The sequence below is a fragment of the Nannobrachium achirus genome (genome assembly GCF_963921795.1).
Source record: "Nannobrachium achirus genome assembly, chromosome: 10".
NCBI lineage: Eukaryota > Metazoa > Chordata > Actinopteri > Myctophiformes > Myctophidae > Nannobrachium > Nannobrachium achirus.
Window position 1 is genome coordinate 37,569,442 of NC_137819.1, and position 19,373 is coordinate 37,588,814.

Below are 19,373 nucleotides of genomic sequence, written 5' to 3' on the forward strand. Positions count from 1 at the left end.
TGCACACAATGAGGTGGAAGATAGTTTTTTGGGGTTGCCTGCTAGACTGCTCTGAATCTGCCATTCTGATGCCCCCGGCTGCTACATAGTAAAAAAGTGCCAAACTAGAAAGCTCTTCTTCTAACTCTAGAACTAATGATGCCTTTCATATAGGAGTGTGTCTCCCCTCGGGCCATAATATCCTAACCTTGTGTAAAATACAAAAAACTTGAAAAAGTGCTACTCGGAGCCAGGTCAGGTAGGTTATTGTGGGCCAGCAATGTTCAAAATACACCAAACAGGATGGAATATGAACTATATATAATGACTATATATAATGTGTACTGATTTGTGGAATGTTTGGACACAATTTGTAGGAGTGATATAAAATAATTGGTGGTGCTACAGTATAAAAGGGCAATGTTGGGGGTGCATTTGATTATAAGTGTTGGGGGTGCAATGGTGCATTTGATTAAAAAGTTGGCATCATAATAATTGGCAAAAACCTTTTTAGCCATCTGCAAAATAATTGCTCACCAATAGCTTTCTTAACCAATGTGTTCATACAGGTCTCTTCTCACACCTCTCAATTACTTCCAACCGAACTCCTTTGGGAAACTTGAGAGCCAATCAAAGTTGAGAATTACTTCCAACACAACTTTTTCGGTCCGTCTTTCAGCAGCAGGTAGAGGGCTCAATAATCTAAATATACCACTCAACAAAAAATAAGTGAAAGTTATGGCTACCACAATGTGATTAATGTGGAATGGTTGGAATGGATTCAGCACCCCCAAAAACCCCCAGTTAGATGTCTCAAAAGCTCATATTGGCAAATACTGTATACATTTCTTCCAGTTGTTCAAACCAGGTCTTCTCACCTTTGATTGGCTCCCACAAAGTTTACCAGAGCAGAAGCATCAGCTCTGGACAACATGTGCAACGTGGGTGAAAGACTGTGGGTGAAAGACACTCTCAACTTTGATCGGCTCCCACAGAGATTCACCAGAGGAGTTTAGTTGGAAGTAATTGAGAGTAGTTAAAGAAGACACCCTTATGAACACATTGGTGAACAAAGCCATAATTTTGAATATGGCTAAAAAGGTTGGCATGTGATAATAATTGGTAAAATGTGATAATGACGCTCGGGTGGCGCAGTGGTAAAGACCCTGCCCACCACCATGTAGGTTGTTGGTTCAAAACCACCGTGGTGCAACAGGCCTTTTGGGTGTGTAACTATGTATGCCAACACAATTGGCCTGTGTTCCTGTGAGGGAAGCCTGGCAGGGAGGGTGATATTGGTCATATCACTTGCCTATAGCACTTTAAATAAGCACATTTTCTGAAATTCTGCCTAGACTAAAAGCAGGTGTTTTTGCTAGGGTCATACTTAGGCCATTTTCTTAACTTTCCTTCATACAATTCCTTGCGACTTTTTGTCTGTCATTCAGCTCATATTAAGGATACAAAATCAGGTGAGTTTGGTTTTGCTGCAATTAGTGGGAGGTTGACCCCCATTTTTGGATAAAATGCCTGGAGTGTGTGTGCACAGTTTCGCTACCATCAAATGGTAAATGGTGCATTTATATAGCGATAGCGCTTTTATCCAAAGCGCTTTACAATGTGCATTACATTCACCCATTCACACACACATTCATACACCGGTGGCAGTGGAAACCATGCAAGGCACCAACCAGCTCACCGGGAGCAACTTGGGGTTCAGTGTCTTGCCCAAGTACACTTCGACATGTAGACAGGAGAAGCTGTGATTTGAACCGCCGACCTATGGATCATTGGCCAACCACTCTACCTCCTGAGCTACAGCTACAGCTGCCATCAAGCCAACGGTGCCGGATATCAGCTGTCCACAGACGGAAGGACGGACGGACGGACAGACGGACGGATAAGGTGCAAAACATAGTTTCGGCCTTCGGCCTGGCGGAGAAAAAATGTTTCTGAACCTGTTCTGGGGCAAGGGCCCTTACCAGCCTCTCAAAGCCAATTAAAATTTGGGCTAAGTTTCTGCTTTGATTCATTATTCTGTGCTGCTTACATAATTTAGAAAACATCTAATTGAAAATGCCACTGAATTAAATGGGACTGTTAGAATATGAGTGAAAATTGAAAACCCTTAAAATAGGCCAGGGCAATTCAAACAATAATTAGTTCTGATTATTGATCACAAACAAGTAATCAAAAGGCAATAACTTGGAGCAGCTACCAAAACGACGAGCGGTATTATTAATGGTTCTGCCGTAAAATACAGCATTACAGGTTGCGCTTGAGTAATCAGCAATTTATAAATCTGTGTCTTGCCGGCCTAAATAGATTTATTTTCAGGGCACCGTGTATGCTGTTCTCCTGTAACATAGCAGGTTTTACGGTGACCTTTTTAATAAATTGCAACTTATAATCACCCCCAAGGTTATTATGCCATTTTGCCATTATGCACAGACTTGCTGAATCCATTGCATTTTGTCAAAAACGTATTGAGAATAGTGATTTTCTTTTCTTTTTTGCCTGCGCTGCTAGGACATTGTCAAACTGCCGTGGATAATGGATAGTATGGATGAGCAACCTCGAGGCTGCTGAATAAGGAACAAAATATAAATGTTTGTATAATGCTGGCTGCCTGAAAAAATATGCCACTGTTAAGGTGAAATTGGCGACCTAGTGAATGATGTGACTACAAGCGTGCAGTCGAGTGGATCTAACAAGGAGTGATGCTTCTAAAGAAAGGTCAATGTCTGTATGATGATGATGATCACACAACGTCATGATGGATTTTGAGAATGCTTATCTGAGCTATCTGTTTTCAGGGAGCGTGGAACTTGTCACTAACATTAGACAACAATTCCTCAGAGAAATCCACCTCAGGCCTAGTAGCAGTCTCAGACATGCTTCTTCACCAGTACAAACTCCATAAAAATAAAAATAAACATTTATTGACCTGTGCTCACTGACTGATGGTTCAATGAATGACTAGCAAACAACTATTTGCGACCGAAGGTCACAGTTTAGTATGAGAAACAACACATCATGTCTCTGTCCGTCTGTCCGTCCAGCCGTCTGTCTGTCCGTGTACGCTTTTTTACGGTCTATGGGTTTGCCGCTCTGACATCATGCTCTGACATCACCGTGATGTCAGGGGAACCACACTAACATATGAAACTACAGTATAATAATCAAACAAATTAGTGCACATGCGCTAATTTGTTTTACTAGAAGCTGGGCCGCCCGAAATGTAAATAGGGAATGAATGCCCCGCCCTTTAATGCAAACCCCATTATACCTGTTTTCATAGGACCCGTTTTGACCATCTGTCTGCCTGTGTCCATTTATGCCCATATATGGAGATATCTGTATCTGTCTGTCTGTCTGTCGGCGTCCATTTTATGTCCATATATGGAGATCACTGCAGTTATAGTTCTGGGTCCATTTTATGCCCATATATGGAAATATGTGTCTATCTGCGTCCATTTTATGCCCATATATGGAGTATCTGTCTGTGCCTCCAACTGTGTTGCAGACACAGTGCCGGTTCCCCCTTTAATGCAAACCTCATTATACCTGTTGTCATAGGACCCGTTTTGAACATCTGTTTGCCTGTGTCCATTTATGGCCATATATGGAGATATCTGTATCTGTCTGTCTGCGTCCATTTTATGCCCATATATGGATATCTTTGACCATCTGTTTGCCTCTGTCCATTTATGTCCATATATGGAGATATCTGTATCTGTCTGTCTGCAATCCATTTTATGCCCATATATGGGGGCATTCATTTTATGCCCATATATGGAGAACGCGCGTGCCCGTGGGACGAACGCCCATATATGGAGATTTTATGCCCATATATGGAGTATCTGTCTGTGCCTCCAACTGTGTTGCAGACACAGTGCCGGTTCCCCCTTTAATGCAAACCTCATTATACCTGTTGTCATAGGACCCGTTTTGAACATCTGGTTGCCTGTGTCCATTTATGCCCATATATGGAGATATCTGTATCTGTCTGTCTGCGTCCATTTTATGCCCATATATGGAGATCTTTGACCATCTGTTTGCCTCTGTCCATTTATGTCCATATATGGAGATATCTGTATCTGTCTGTCTGCAATCCATTTTATGCCCATATATGGGGGCATTCATTGAACGCGCGTGCCCGTGGGACGAACGGTTCTCGAGATACGTGGATTACATACATACATACACACTCACAGAGATTTTTTGTTGACTCATGTGGCGTACGTGATGTCAGAGCCTTTTATGAAGTGATGTCACAATGAGTCAGAGCTTTCGCCGATTTCCTCCGGAACAGCCTGATGTCAACAATCAACCCCGCATAAGGAGATTCCGAACGTTTCGCGCCGGTTCGGGAAAACCACGCGTCGGGTCGGGTCGAGACCCGGCACTGCACTCCGTGCCGCGGCGGGGAACGCGCGTGCCGAATCTGAAGCCGGTGGGACGAACGGTTCTCGAGATACGCAGATTACAGACAGACAGACACGCAGAGACTTCTCGCATTTATAGATAGACCAGTAAGACTCCCTAATCGGGAGATAAGCGACCGTTGGTCGCTTATCTCCTGTCACACTGCTGACATCAGTATGACATCACACCGTACACAAATGACCCTTATATAAGACCGGCATTATCTACCGACAGATTAGTAACAAGATGTCAAAATCATTGAAGGTTTACCCTACTAACCAACTGTTTACCATAGCAACCATGTTTTTTACCTTAGCAACCAACTGTTTACCCTAGCAACCAACTTTTTACCACAGCAACCATGTTTTTTTTACCCTAGCAACCAACTGTTTACCCTAGCAACCAATTGTTTACCATAGCAACCATGTTTTCTTACCCTAGCAACCAACTGTTTACCCTAGCAACCAACTGTTTACCATAGCAACCATGTTTTTTACAGGGCCTGGGATTGATGACATCAGAAATCTCCATATATGGGCATGAAAGGGATTTTGTTTCTGGAAATATGTCTGTGGGGTGCCACATTTGGAATAAAACACTTACATCACACATCTGGATATCCATACAGCCCATCTAGTTTGCCTGTGTCCATTTATGCCCATATATCTGATGACATTGGGACAATGATCTCCATATATGGGCATAACACTTATGTTAATTAGTAAAGCCTGGGGATCTCCATATATGGGCATGAGGGGTACCCTAAAAGGGCATCATCTGGGAATAGCAAATATAGTTATCCTAGAAAGTGAAAATCTTACATCAAAGGCCATAACTACCTACCTACCACCATACTGCATTCCTCATTAAACTACCTACCAGTAAGATGCCTAAGGGAGAAAAGCAAAGGGCGAGGTTGCACCATTTCTTGGTCTTCTGGCCAGTGATGTATATCGGACCATTTAACCATATATGGAGACATCTGGTACCCAAAGATATTCACAGATATGGGCTTAATATTGATGACATAAGGGATCTCCATATATGGGCGTAAAAGGGATTTGGTTCCCCTGGCATCACAGGGATCTCCATATGGGCATAAAATGGATTTGGTTACCCTGGCAACACGGGGATCTCCATATCTCCATATATGGGCATAAAAGGGATTTGGTTCCCCTGGCATCACAGGGATCTCCATATATGGGCATAAAAGGGATTTGGTTCCCCTGACATTACAGTGATGTCAGTGGCTGGTTCTACAGAGGGGATCTCCATTTATGGGCATAAAAGGGAATGTATGTATGATGATGTCAGATATCATAGACGTCATAGGACTTTCACATAACGAATAACTGAGTAAGCATGTAAACCCGTAAAATCTATATTTGGGCATGGCTGATTTATGACCTCATCATGATGACACGAGCAAACACAGCTGAATTGTATAAATGATCAGTGCAGAAACCAACAGAAGTATTTGACCAAGACTCTTCGATTTAAACATCAACAAAGGTGTGACGTTTGTTGATGGTCACGTGTGACGTGTGACGGACGGACGGACGGACGGACGGACGGCCGGTGGAGGTTTTCATAGTAAACTGCTCCCTGACGGTCGCAATTAGTGCATGTGCACGCGTGCATGTGCCCATATATGGAGTTCCCTGATGACATCAATATTAAGCCCATATCTAACAGGACTTCATATGGGAATGCCCATATATGGAGGAAGACAGCCCATATATGTGTGGCTGGTTCTACAGACAGGGATCTATATGGGCATAAAAGGGATGTATGTATGATGTCAGATGTCATAGACGTTTGGGGTCTCACAGCATAATCTCCATATACTGTACAGTACATGGATCTCCATATATGGGTACCAGGGGTCTCCATATGGGTAACTGGTCCGATAAACATCTGGCCAAGACATGGCGCGACCTCACCCTTTAGGTCGAGGTCGCTTGTCACCCTTAGGGGTCTTACTAGTACACACAACTGTATAACTGTAATATGAGTACACAACTGGATGTGCTGAAAGGCAATCCTTTGCATAAAAAAGCGTTTTAATGAACGGCCAAAGCTGTGAATTAATGGAGACTGAAACCAGCAAACCATATCAGACTGTCATAATTACACCAATAGACTAAACACCAACGGTCATGGGTTCACAAACCGCGCCTCACTTGACTGCAGTCGATAATGAAAGGAGGGCTAATGACGAAATGATGAAAATGTGCACTCGAATATACTAAACTGGCATAAATGAGTACATCAATACCCCTTCTCCCTATTGTTTGATTGATTGAATATTTTATTATTAGACAGAAATGTAAAGCAGCACGAGTACAGTCAAAACACTTACAGCAGGGGTCTCAAACTCAATTTACCTTGGGGCTGGCTGAGGCTGGGCCGCAGCCTCAGCGCACATGCACGCGTGCACATGCACTAATAAAACAAATTAGTGCATGTGCACTAATTTGTTTGATTATTATACTGTAGTTTCATACCAACAACTACCAACTACTAACAACTACTGTATCTATCTCCCCATCAGTCTTCTCAAATGTATTTTTTTATTTTCTAACACAAAATAAGATGAACAAGGACCCTGGTGTTGTGTTTAACTTATGGAACATGTACTGTACTGTTAACTGTACTGTATTATTAACTGTTTTGAGGTTCAAATAAAACTTTGAAAGTCAATACTACAGTATATGTAATTGTTTAACCCTGTCTTCGACCTTGAGTCATCCTAGGCTTGCAAAATGTTTATATAGTTCAGATGTTTTTGAGGTACCGCCCCGTTGTGGGATTTAACCACTGCATTCTGATTTGTGTGGCTTCATTGACAAACTGCACACGCAGTAACAAACTGTACTATTGATGAGTAATCATGGGGACATGGGAGGGGTGCCTGTTGGTTCAGACAGTCAGTGACCCCGATGTTCCTTGGGAGTGGCGAGGATCCGAGTTGAAATGCAACTCCTGTCATCTCTCGCACGTCTCCCTCTCTCTCTGCCATACGTGTCCTGTTTCTACATTGTACTGTAGCTAAATAAAACGTGAAAAATAAAACCAGTAAAATAGTACTATTAGTTAAATTGTTAATGATAATATTGTATTGTTAATTGCGACCAAAGGTCGCAGTTTACCGTGAGAAATGTCACAGCCTTTCCATGTCCGTGTAGACGTGTGTGTACAAATTATTACAGTCTATGGGTTGGTTCACTTGACACATCACTGTGACATCACAGGTGATATCACAGGTGACATCACCTATGTCAGGGGTTGGCAATTAGATTTGGCCTCGGGCCATGTTTTTCCGGGGGCATGAGATGGCGGGCCAGAACATATAATGAAAGGCTAATTTAAGAAATTGATAGTTAAACAATGTTAACTCCAAGACTGCTTTACAAGACATGTAGGCATCTGTGACAAAAATAAAAAAAATATATGCGGAAAAACAAGCTGTTTTTCCCCCTTTCTATTTGCAAATATTGATGGACTGATGTAGTTGAGCCTATTCATTTTAATGATTAAGCCTATGATATGTTCATAATTATTATTCCCCTCTTCTCTACTGCCAGTAGGCTACATGTAAGCATGATTCATAATAAGCATCATTCTTAATAAATCACTATCTCACAACGCTGTGCAGCACGACGCATTGTGAGTTTGTAGATTACAGTAAATACTGTGCGCATTCTGCGCAACACCGCTGCACGTCGAGTCACAAATTGGTTGTTAGTGAATTGAGTGCAGCTGCAAGCCTAATTGTGCAGAAAGACAGACAGACTACTAGAGAACGCTAAACATTTAGCCTTATCTGCTTCTAGTTGGCAAGAGAAATGACACATGATCACTATCCAAAAGCATAAAGAAAGAGGAAATAGTGAAAAGGGGCGTTTAAAGAGGAATATGGACAGCAAACGTTGTGTTTATCCTACCTGGTCTCATTGATGCAAAGCCCCTTTAGAAGCACATGAACGGCTTTGCCGTGACATTTTTGGGTGCTTGCAAGGATTTTAGACAGCACCACAATATGGAATGGCACCTTCAAAGTTAGTTTCCAGACAGAAGCACTTTGACCACAGGTACAGTACAAGGCTGCTCGCAGCAGCAGCAGCGCCGCCGCTCTGTGCCACGAGTCACGATACTCATACACTGCTGCGTCTGCCTGTCATATTCATTCAGCATGAATAAGCATCTGATCGTTTAGGTGGGAATACATTCTCTATTTGGACATTATAGCTATGATAGCGTATATGTTGGACTTGTCAGTCCAGTAAAAAAGTAAAAAAATTAAATAATCTGAGGGGCCAGAAATGATTTCCGAGGGGGCCGCGTATTGCCGACCCCTAACCTATGTAAGAGTCCATATATGGGTATTCCCCAGAATATCTTTTATGCCCATATATGAAGATCCCTGATGTCATCGATATACTGTATATCACTAGCCAGATGGCCAAGACATGGCCCATATCTGTGTGGCTGGTTCAGAATCAGATAGGGATCTCCATATGGGCATTATTAAAAGACGATGATACACAAAAGAAGAAGAAGTAAAAGATGTTGTATTTTGTGATGTCATGGGAACCACTCTAACAGAATCCCTTTTATGCCCATAAATGGAGATCCCTGAGTACATGGATCTCCATACAGTATATGGGTAAATGGTCCGATATACATCACTGGCCAGATGGCCAAGAATTGGCGCGATGTCTCCCAGGGGCGTCTTACTAGTGGGTTGGTGTGTGTGTGTGTGTGTGTGTGTGTGTGTGTGTGTGTGTGTGTGTGTGTGTGTGTGTGTGTGTGTGTGTGTGTGTGTGTGTGTGTGCGTGCGTGCGTGCGTGCGTGCGCGTGCATGTGCGTGCACACATGAGTGTGTGAGTGCTAGCCCATTCCCACTTACACTCCACGGAGAGCTTGACGGGGAACACCCAGGGCCGGTCCTGGGTCTTCTGGCTGACCATGCAGGAGACCTCCCGGCCGTGGTCGGCGGGCGTGGGGGCCAGCCGGTACTCGCTGCGGACCGTCACCGTGCCGTCGGCGGCCGGCTCGCTGCGTGTGGAGTGGTTACCGCCGCCGGCCGAGGACGCCACCCAGCGGATGGAGGCGGGCGGCTTGCCCCCCACCGCCTCGCACCGCGCCACCACCACCGGCTTAGCACCCGCCTGCACCGTCACCGCCACCGCAGAGTTCTTGGGCTTGGCTGTTGGGAGAGAGGAGAGGAGAGGAGAGAGGTGTTCATTTCGTTGACCAGTGGTGTAAAGCACTGGTTCTCAACCCTTTTCAGGCCGCGACCCCCAAAATAATCATGAGCACTAAGAGTTGAGGCATTACATTTTGTATAACACGGTTCTATTGTGAAAATTGCGAGGCGTTGTTAGCATGTAGATCGGCTATTTTCACAATTTCTGCCCCTAATATTTGATCATTTGTTATTTTAGAGGACTTAAAAAGTCCTTAAATTGTCACTTTAGAAATGTGCAGATACCCTCTATAGTATATAGAGGGTATACACTTAAACTTTATGTTGGCTTGTTTACTGTTGAGTGAGAAAACAATGTTGCACATTAAAGGAGCTATAGTCAACTTTTTCATTGTAGGGCCGACACTTTGTTTACATCCTAGTCTATAGACTAGAATGTAAACAAAGTGTCGGTCTGACAATGGCCAAAATGATTATTTTATCATTATTTTACGCTTTTTGTGGTCATTTTTGAATAGAAACACATATATGAAGCTTGTTTTTTTAATAAAATATTTTCGAAACATTATTTTTATTTTAGCATCCGTTTTTCAAGAAAAGGTTGACTATAGCTCCTTTAAGTTAATCATCTGGGGACCCCCAAAAATAATTTGGGGACCCCCCTGGGCGTCCCGACCCACAGGTTGAGAACCACTGGTGTAAAGCACTGTTTCCCAAGCATTTGTGGGTCGCGGACAGATTATTATTCATGAAGATTTTCATGAATAATAATGAAAAAAAGATCTCTAATTTTAAGGAATTAAGGAAAGATCTAAGAAATCCCATAAATTAGAAAACAAATGTTTAAGAAGTAGTGAAAATAGCAGATCTACAAGCTCACCCCGTGGCGCGAAGCGACACGTTGTAATTTCTCTTTTTGGTCACAGGCTAAAAAGTTTAGTAACCACTGGTGTAAGGTAACTAAGTACATTTACTTAAGTACTGTCGGAGGAGAGGAGAGGAGGTTATCACACAGAAAAATACATTAGCAGAAGAATATAGAAAAGCAGGAGTCGATAACAGAGGTGAGGGGAGAGGTTGGGGTGGGGTTTAAGCAGATGAGTATAGAAGAAGGACAAGGCAGGAGAGCGCATGGGGAGGAGGGAGGAAGTCCAATCAATGTGTTGTGCATACACCTGGCATCCCCACCGTGCCTGTAATGAAACACGGAGGGGAGCAAACGCATGGTGTTTCTCTGGACCAGGAGGGAGAGTCTGAGAGGCGGGGGAGGGGGAGATTAAATGAAAGAGTAACTGTGAAGACAGGAAAGAGAACTCAGTTGGCAAGGGGAGACGTGGAGGGCAGAAGAGAAGAGTAGAGGACAAAGAGAAGAGAAGAGAAGAGAAGAGAAGAGAAGAGAAGAGAAGAGAAGAGAAGAGAAGAGAAGAGAAGAGAAGAGAAGAGAAGCACAAGACAGCAGAGCTAAGCAGAGCAGAGGGGTTGGATCGATTTGGGAGCTCTAACAAGGCGGGGCCCTGATGTGTTCCGTGACACCGCATCAAATTGAGCCGGCTGCTGCTTCTCGTCGCACGGGTCCCGGGGATTCTGAGCAGAGAGCAATTAGAGCGCACGGCGGGTGCCTCGGTTGCACAGTCGAATGAACACCCCCCCCCCCCAACTCTCCCCGGTAATACCCATGCCGCAGTAGTGACTGTGTGCAAGAAACATTTGAATAATATCATTGTGCACCTGAGTTACTTGAAGCCACGCTTGGGTGATACGGAGTCGAGGCGCTTTAGAAAAAAAGCCTAAATCCTGGGTGCATAAGTAGCAAGGTGAGATTAAATCCTGGGTGCATACTGTAAGTAGCAGGGTGAGATTAATGAGGAACGAAGGAGGATTTTTTTGTTTTTATTGTGACTCAGGCACGTGCACACATAGACATCAAAGGGGGCTTGAGCCCCTGCCATTTTATTCCTCTGTAAAAAGTGCCCTCTCCAATGCAGTTACTATGGTGAAAGAAATGCAAATGCCCTCTTTCCATGCCATACATGAAGGCAGCATTCAAGAGAATTGTCTTGTCCAAACTCTAACGAACTTGAATGCAGCACATTATGTTGAAAGTATAGCCCTCTCTGTGTAGAGATCCATGATGTACGCCACATTTCCAGTATTGGCTTGATTATGCTTAGTTCACTGTGGTATCAAGCACCGAAAATAGCCGACCTCCAAGCTCACAATGGGTCGCAGTGCGACGCGTTGTGAGCTTGGAGGTCGGCTATTTTCAATATTCTCTCCCAAAAGCCATTAGAAATGTCAGCCCCTGCCTCTCTAACATTCTCTGCAAGTCCCTATTGTGACTTCAACATTTTCAGCCAACAGAAAAGGAGGGACATCACAGTCTCCACCAGACCTGACCCTCCTCAGCACTACCGAGTGTACATTCTGTACAAGGCCATTTAAAACAGAAACAGAAAGATTACCAAATAAAGTGCTGACACGGGACCAGAGCTGCAGAACTTAGCATGCCTGCTTGCAACAGAAACAATTACGTTATAACCTGATGGTCACACAGCTGAACTTAGTTTCCCTTGCCAAGAATCATCTCATTCTTAAGCCATTAAAATGGGAATAATACTGAGGTAAACACTGAGGCGTTATTGCTCCCAATTAAGAAACAAAGTCAAGGCACTGCATGGGGAATGAAGATCTTTAAAGCAGTTAAACTCAAATTCAACTCAGATGCCTCAACAGCCAACTAAAATGTGTACTCAAAGGGGCATGAAACACCAAGGCTGATGTTGTAGATTCAGTTTAATTTAAAAACTGCAGAAGGAAAAGTCAGGAGGCCAATGACATTATCCTCTCCCTGGGCTCAATAAGATCACACAAATTATTCCCCCCACCATAATCATGCAGTGCATATAAATATAGATGTGCGCTTGCGCTGGTTGCCCATGGAGTGGGGTGGGGCCCATTTAGAGAACGGGCCCTTGCAAGTGATTCAGATTGCCATGTCAAATATTCATTTAAATGAACGATTTCTGATTTTCTTTGGTATCTTTGCCATATACAGACATGGTGATTGTTGGGTAACGTGTGTAATATGCTGTCTAATTTCAAACCTCTGTTTAATCCTGTGAAGAGACAATATAATACAGCTAGTTTAGTCGCAAAATCTTAACATCAAAACTCACAAGCTGAACATCTGCATTCTGCAAGCCGAGCGAGCAGTCATCATCATGCTTTTCAAACATAAAAGCGGCACTAATTAAAGACAAGAGAGAAGAGGACAGTAGGAGAAGGTGGCAAAGCTCCCGAAATGATATTCCTTTTTGAGAGGTGCTAACCACTCCTATATCGTCTCAAGTTATTGATTCCCTGTACGCATGGACATTTTATAATTAATTAACGATCTGCCAAATAGATATTACAGGGAATTAAATATTAAGACCCCCCCTAAGGGAATCATATAGAAACAGAGTCCACAGTTGGATGCTGGGAGTGAATAAAACAAATCAAACCCAGTTTGAAGTGAGCGGTGCCTTTGAGCCGTTCATTTCATTAATCTATATTTATGAATTCTTATGTTGTCCATTAATTTCAAGTGTTGGAGCGCTGAGGCACCGCTCAAAAAGAATGGATCTCCAACAAGGCGTGACTGTCGTACTACGGACTATACATTGCTGTAATCAACTCCCCATGCCCCCCCCCCCCCCCCTCCCTCAACAGCGCCACTTGGTCACCCAGCGGTATTGCAGCTGTCCGCAGTATAGTCATATATACTCATAAGCGTATATTGTATACTGCAAACATACATAGAAACATAGCTAAAAACATACCTAGCTACTCAGTCAAGCTTGGGAGCGCTTGCACCGCAGAAAACATCATAGAGCAAAGCACAGAGCAGCAGCAGCACAACTAGGGTTGCCAACTCCCAGAGACTCAAATAAGGGACACCTTCTGGCCGCCCGCCAAAGGCGGGTGGCCGAAAAAAAATTGTGTTTTGAGGGGGGTCAACAGACTCAACACGCCTGAAATGCATAGAAAACTGCATTTTGGCACAGTCACAGACACTCAGACAGTTATACCTACAGTATAACACACAATACATTACAAACACAACAGGTCTTACATCTGCATCAGGCTACATCTGCATCAGGTTACACTTACTGTAACATCGCATACATACCATAATCATAAGGGAATGAAATGCTTCAACCACACACCAGATATGTCTAGCCTATAATAAACCCATGGCTTGCCATGTAGACCTACATTTTACTATAAGATACACTTCAATTGAGGCATAAGGCCTACTGTACATAGTCTACAACACTAGTTCCCAAACACTGGGTCCCATTTGTGAGTCACAGAATTATTTTTATGGGTCCTTTAATTTTTTGTTTCCTACATTTTGTTTTCATGATTTAGTAATTTTATGAATAACTAAAATGAAAATCAAAGACATTACATAAATTAGAAAACTTATTTATATTTAAGAAGTAGTGAAAATAGCCGATCTACAAGCTCACAACAGCTGTGCATAGTGATGTGTTGTGAGCTTGTAGATCTGCTATTTTCACTAGTTTGGGTAAATGTTTAATTTCTCTTTTTGGTCTTGGGCTAAAATGTTTTGGGACCACTGGTCAACAATATACTGCTACAGAGACAGGGGGAACAAGTAATCTGCTTGGAGCTCTTCAACATCCAGATTCTCAAGAACCCATAGATAGTATTATAGCATTTTGCCACATACAGAGTACGAGTACAGACACACACAGCTCACCTGCTGCAGATGAGACTCATTCTTTCAGGGGCAAAACGAGCTTTGGCTAACAAACCTCATCTCACATGCAGGTACTTATTTTCGGTAGAGAAATGTTAGTTGCAACTTTTGTTTTGTGTCGACCGCGCTGGCTCGCATTCAACAACGCACAGCAGCTCATGTTACACAAGGACTCACGCAGCACGCACGTACGTGACGAGGCACCCCCAGGGTCCTAGAGCCCTTCACATACAGCACACACGCACAAAGGCAGGCAGACGATGCCTGGCGCACAGAAAAATATATATTTTATGTGCATAGTCCCTTTAACCGGGACAAGCGACGTCCCTTACGGGACGCGCCTCTTTCAGTCAGAATACGGGGCGTCCCGGCCAATACGGGACGGTTGGCAACCCTAAGCACAACAAAGAGCAGCAGCACAGAGAATGAGCAGTGAGCTGGGAGGTTTAAATAGCCCCACCCCCAGAAGTGTGCATGTGACTGATAACCTGATCAGGAGTTTGCCTTTGCCTGAACCAGGGGTGTAGTTGTCTCGATTTAAAATGAAGCAAACACAGAACTGACAGTTTCTATGATTGGCCATTGGTTGCGCTGTTCTGGCACCAGAAGCAACATGTTCTCCATAGGATTCCATTCCTTTCCCCCAAACTTTTACATTTGATTTTCTTACCTTAATAAACATTGTCATAAATACTTTATGGTTCCTATTGCTAGTTTAAAGCCTTGTTTCAATCACCATGATTTGCGTTTTGTGAAATGCAGTGTATGCTGTCGGAGGGGCTTGTGATGATTCTTCTTCGTGTGCTTTGTTTTCAGCAAGCTCAAGACAATGTCCCATGTATCCCTGCGGTTGCACGTGACCATTGGCAGCCAATAGCATTCCTTTGGACCCATACAACGGCCAAAAAAGCTTCAATTGCGCAGCATAGAAACCAATGGTTTTCCACTGTCCATACTTTTTTACAGTCTATGGCCTGAACTAGATCCACAGGCTTCGCATAGTAAGTTAGAAGAACGTTAGGTCTTAATCACTTGTCTTAAACCCTATATTCGTTGACCGGGGTCCCCTGGGCCTATACTTAAAACGTAGCATAGGAGCTTTTAATTGGGATATATCCGTCAAAAACTTGACTATTTCCACTAAATGTTCTACGCCTATTCTGACATGCCCAGAATAGGGATGCTATAGGGTGTCCCCCCAAACTTTGTCCAAATATGGAATCTGCGTATATCCCCAGAATGTATGCCTCTCCCAAAATGAGCCCAAATATGCAGCATTTGAAATCTAAGCACTGCAGGAACTGCAGCTGTTATGTATAAATTAGTTTTGACCAGATTTCATAGCCAAATATACAATTTATACCATAACATATGATATACATTTGCTCAAATAATGCCATAGACTGACATCATGAATCTCACTTTACTGTTATCAGGGTTGCCAAAAGTGAGTTAGTTCGTTGAAAGTCATTTGAAGTCCCAGGGGAGCAGCTTAGCTGCCAGAGTGAGTACAGGGCTGCCTGCCAGAGTCACACATAGGAAAAAGTACTCACATTTGTTATTCCAGTAAAAGTATCAATACTGCAATGTAGAAATACACTGTTACAAGTAACAGTCCGGAATTCAAAATGTACAAAAGTATTGGCATCAAAATGTAAAAGTAAAAGTACGCATTATGCAGAATGCCCCATTTCAAGTTCAAATGTATAGAAATGAAAATAGCAGATCTACTGTACAAGCTCACAATGCATCACATTGTGAGCTTGTAGATCGGCTATTTTCAAATGGCTGAAATGTTTATAGAGCTTTTTTGGTAGCTTTTGTAATAATAATAAAAAAGTAACTAGTAACTTTTCAAATAAATGTAGTGGAGTAAAAGTACAATATTTGGATCCAAGATGTAGTGGAGTCGAAGTAAAAGTATTGGAAATTGGAAATACTCAAGTAAAGTACAAATAAGTCAAAAGCACAGTACTTAAGTAAATGTATTTAGTTACCGTACTTTACACCACTGGTTCCAGCCTTGGTTGTCTAAGAATACATGCATACATGCATGCACAGAATGCATGCATGCATGCATACATGTACAGAATGCATGCATGCATGTATACAATATAGTATGTAGAGAAAGAGAGAGAGAGATATTTATATATGAACTAGGTTGTAAAAGGGGGAGCAGAATGCAGCTACGTCACTAGGTGCATCAAAACACAAAAGCGAAAGTAAAGCGGGATCCATACGCTTGCTTGTTTGTCCGATGAGTTCGGAGAGCGACAGACAGACAGACAGACAGACAGACAGACAGACAGACAGACAGACAGACAGACAGAGACAGACAGACAGAGACAGACAGAGACAGACAGAGACAGACAGACAGACAGACAGACAGAAGATAGGCCTTTGTTTTTATCAATCCCATCAAAGCCATTCGTCTCCACTCTCCGTCCGTGCATGTATATATTGATTTTACAGTGTTGAGAGTAAACACCCTGGCTGGCCTTCTAATCCCTGCTGCAGGCTCCGCTCAGACGTTCTGTCCACTTTACAAAATGATGAAAAACAATGAAAAATAGAAACAAGGTGCCGCAAAAGTCTTTGAGAACCCCTTTCTGCCCTGGCATTTCTCCCATTTGGTTTATCCAGTTCCCTCCAAGGCCGGGCGCTGTACTGCAAGAAACAGTTCTTTCTATTAACCCATTGAAAGCAGGAAAGCATCTGCATGGATCATTTTAGATTTTACAATCATTCTAACCACTTTAACCATATATTTTGGATATTCAAAAATACCAGAAACACAAATCTTAGTGTCGCGCTTTGATCTTGTAGATCTGCTATTTTTTTTTAAATCATGACAATTTCTTTGAATAGAATATTTTTAATATTTTTTTTACTCGAATCTTAGCTTTTTGGGGTCCCTGGAACAACATATTTTGAGATGGGGGTCTGCGGCCAAATACATACAGTATAATCTTGGGGGTCCTTGACATGAACAGGTTTGTGCAACACTGAAGACCTTTTTTTAGAATCAGGTCCTCAGGTCTTAATAATGGGTCACATCCGTTACTGCCAAGACAATAATAGGAAGAATAGAAAAGATGTGGTTCAATTCACTGAGACAGATGGTCGCACAGCAGGCCATACTTAGTTATTTGCGTTTTAAGTTACCCGTAGGGTTTTACTGTGCAGCGTGTCCTTCCAGAACTATTGGCACGGGTGCCGTAACAAGAGTGCAGTTAGGTAGAGCGTCAACTTGTGTTGTTGATATTAAGCTTTACTGTGTGTTAAAAGATCATACTGGCATTGATATGTACACAAGATCTTATAGTCACAGCTTGATTAAGCCATCATATTGTAAACTTTCCAATCATCACTGTCAGGCAGAAACCTGGTATCTTTGTACGTTTGTAATTTTTTTCCCCTGTAAATAAAAGCCCTACATCATACCAAAGTGTTGCACAAAAGTAGTGAAAATAGAAGAAGCACACAACGCCTCGCAATGCGAGGTGTTGTGTGCTTGTAGATTGGCTATTTTCACAATTTCAAATCGTTTTTAAAATAATAACAAAAAAGGACATACATTCTGGACATACTGTACAAGGTTTCCACCTGACAACGACAAAATGCATTATAATGCATCAGCAACATAGCTTTGAAAAAAGAAATCAAAATTAAAGCTATTTGTTCATGCACAAAAATCAAACAAACCACGTTAAAATGTTCAGCAGTAATGTAAAGTAAACCACAAGCCATTGTAAATGGGTTAAACATGCCACGCGAGACCGCTGGTACGGAGAACAAGCGTGCCAAGAATCCTGGAAGGGAGGCATGTGGTGGTATTCCTTTTAATGAATGTGTGTTTTGAATCTTTCAAAACAAAAACACATTGTTAGAGCCTCGATAATAATACTGAGCCCTATCCAAGCCACGCAGGATTGCGTAAGCGACTATTTCCACAATTAACAGAGTTATTTATTCGGGCCATATTTCCTCAACACCTACACTCGACACCCTGCAGTCATACCACCTCCACAGCATCACACCTGGCTGCTGCCAAATTTAACCGCAGTCTAATTGCCGACCACCGAGCAGCAGCTCCGCTGACACCGTTGGGGGAGGTCATGTGCCTTGCTCAAGGGCAGTGTAGGGGACAGTGTTATTGGTTTTCCTTTCCCAGGGTATGTTCTCCCAGTTGATCCTGTGGTTCACACCAGTAACCTGATGCTGATACCACTGCGCCTCTCCATTAGACACAAATTAAACATTCTGAGTGGTGAGGAAGGATTGTTACAAGAGGCAGACACCAAATAAAAGGTATCACATTGTACTGCTGCTGGCCATGTGTTTTACAGTGTATCAAATAAGGTGCGATGACAATTGGTTATACCAGTAATGTTGTGTGGTCCCAATCCAAGCGGTTATGATATCATTCACTGCCAAGTGAGTGAATCTTTAGTCACAGTCCAATAAGCGATAATGAGATTGGCCGATGCTATAGTGTGGAATCCAATAAGGCGTAATACTGTTGGCTGTCAGGAATATGCATTCACACTTAAGTTGTGATATGTTTGGGATTCTGCTGGTTCTGCATCCAATAAAAAGTAATATGATTGGCTCTGCAGTGGTTCTGGATCCAATAAGATGTAATGTGATTGGCTCCATGTGATTCTATATCCAATAGGGTAAAATGATGTGTTTCTCTGGCATGAGCGTGTTTTATTGTACGCTTTCCAAAAGCTGCATACATTTACCGTATATACACCTGGCTAGAATGCGTCTATCCCAGTAAGCTTGGCTTGGCATAGCTTGGCACTGCAGTAGCCGCAGACGAAAGCCTGTTCACGAGCGTTCCTATAGGTATTTCCCAATCGAACTTTGCACTGTGCCAGCAAAAGTAGTTTAGCGGGCTCTGCCTAACACCCATCTGCTAGCCAGCCAAATTGTCTGCCCGTGTTTTTCCTTTATGAGACAGCCAAGTTTCTGCATCTC

At 42.8% G+C, this 19,373-nt stretch overlaps 1 protein-coding gene across 1 annotated transcript in view; it reads right to left on the reverse strand.

The window, feature by feature from the left end:
* The window catches only part of pvrl2l (PVR cell adhesion molecule related 2 like), a gene marked incomplete at both ends in the record, with an annotated part of 92,098 nt that overhangs the window by 49,263 nt on the left and 23,462 nt on the right, over positions 1–19,373 (reverse strand). The window contains one exon of the mRNA XM_080735451.1: positions 9,320–9,619. Coding sequence (XP_080591577.1) covers positions 9,320–9,619 — 300 coding nt within the window. The remainder of the gene's footprint in view (positions 1–9,319; positions 9,620–19,373) is intronic.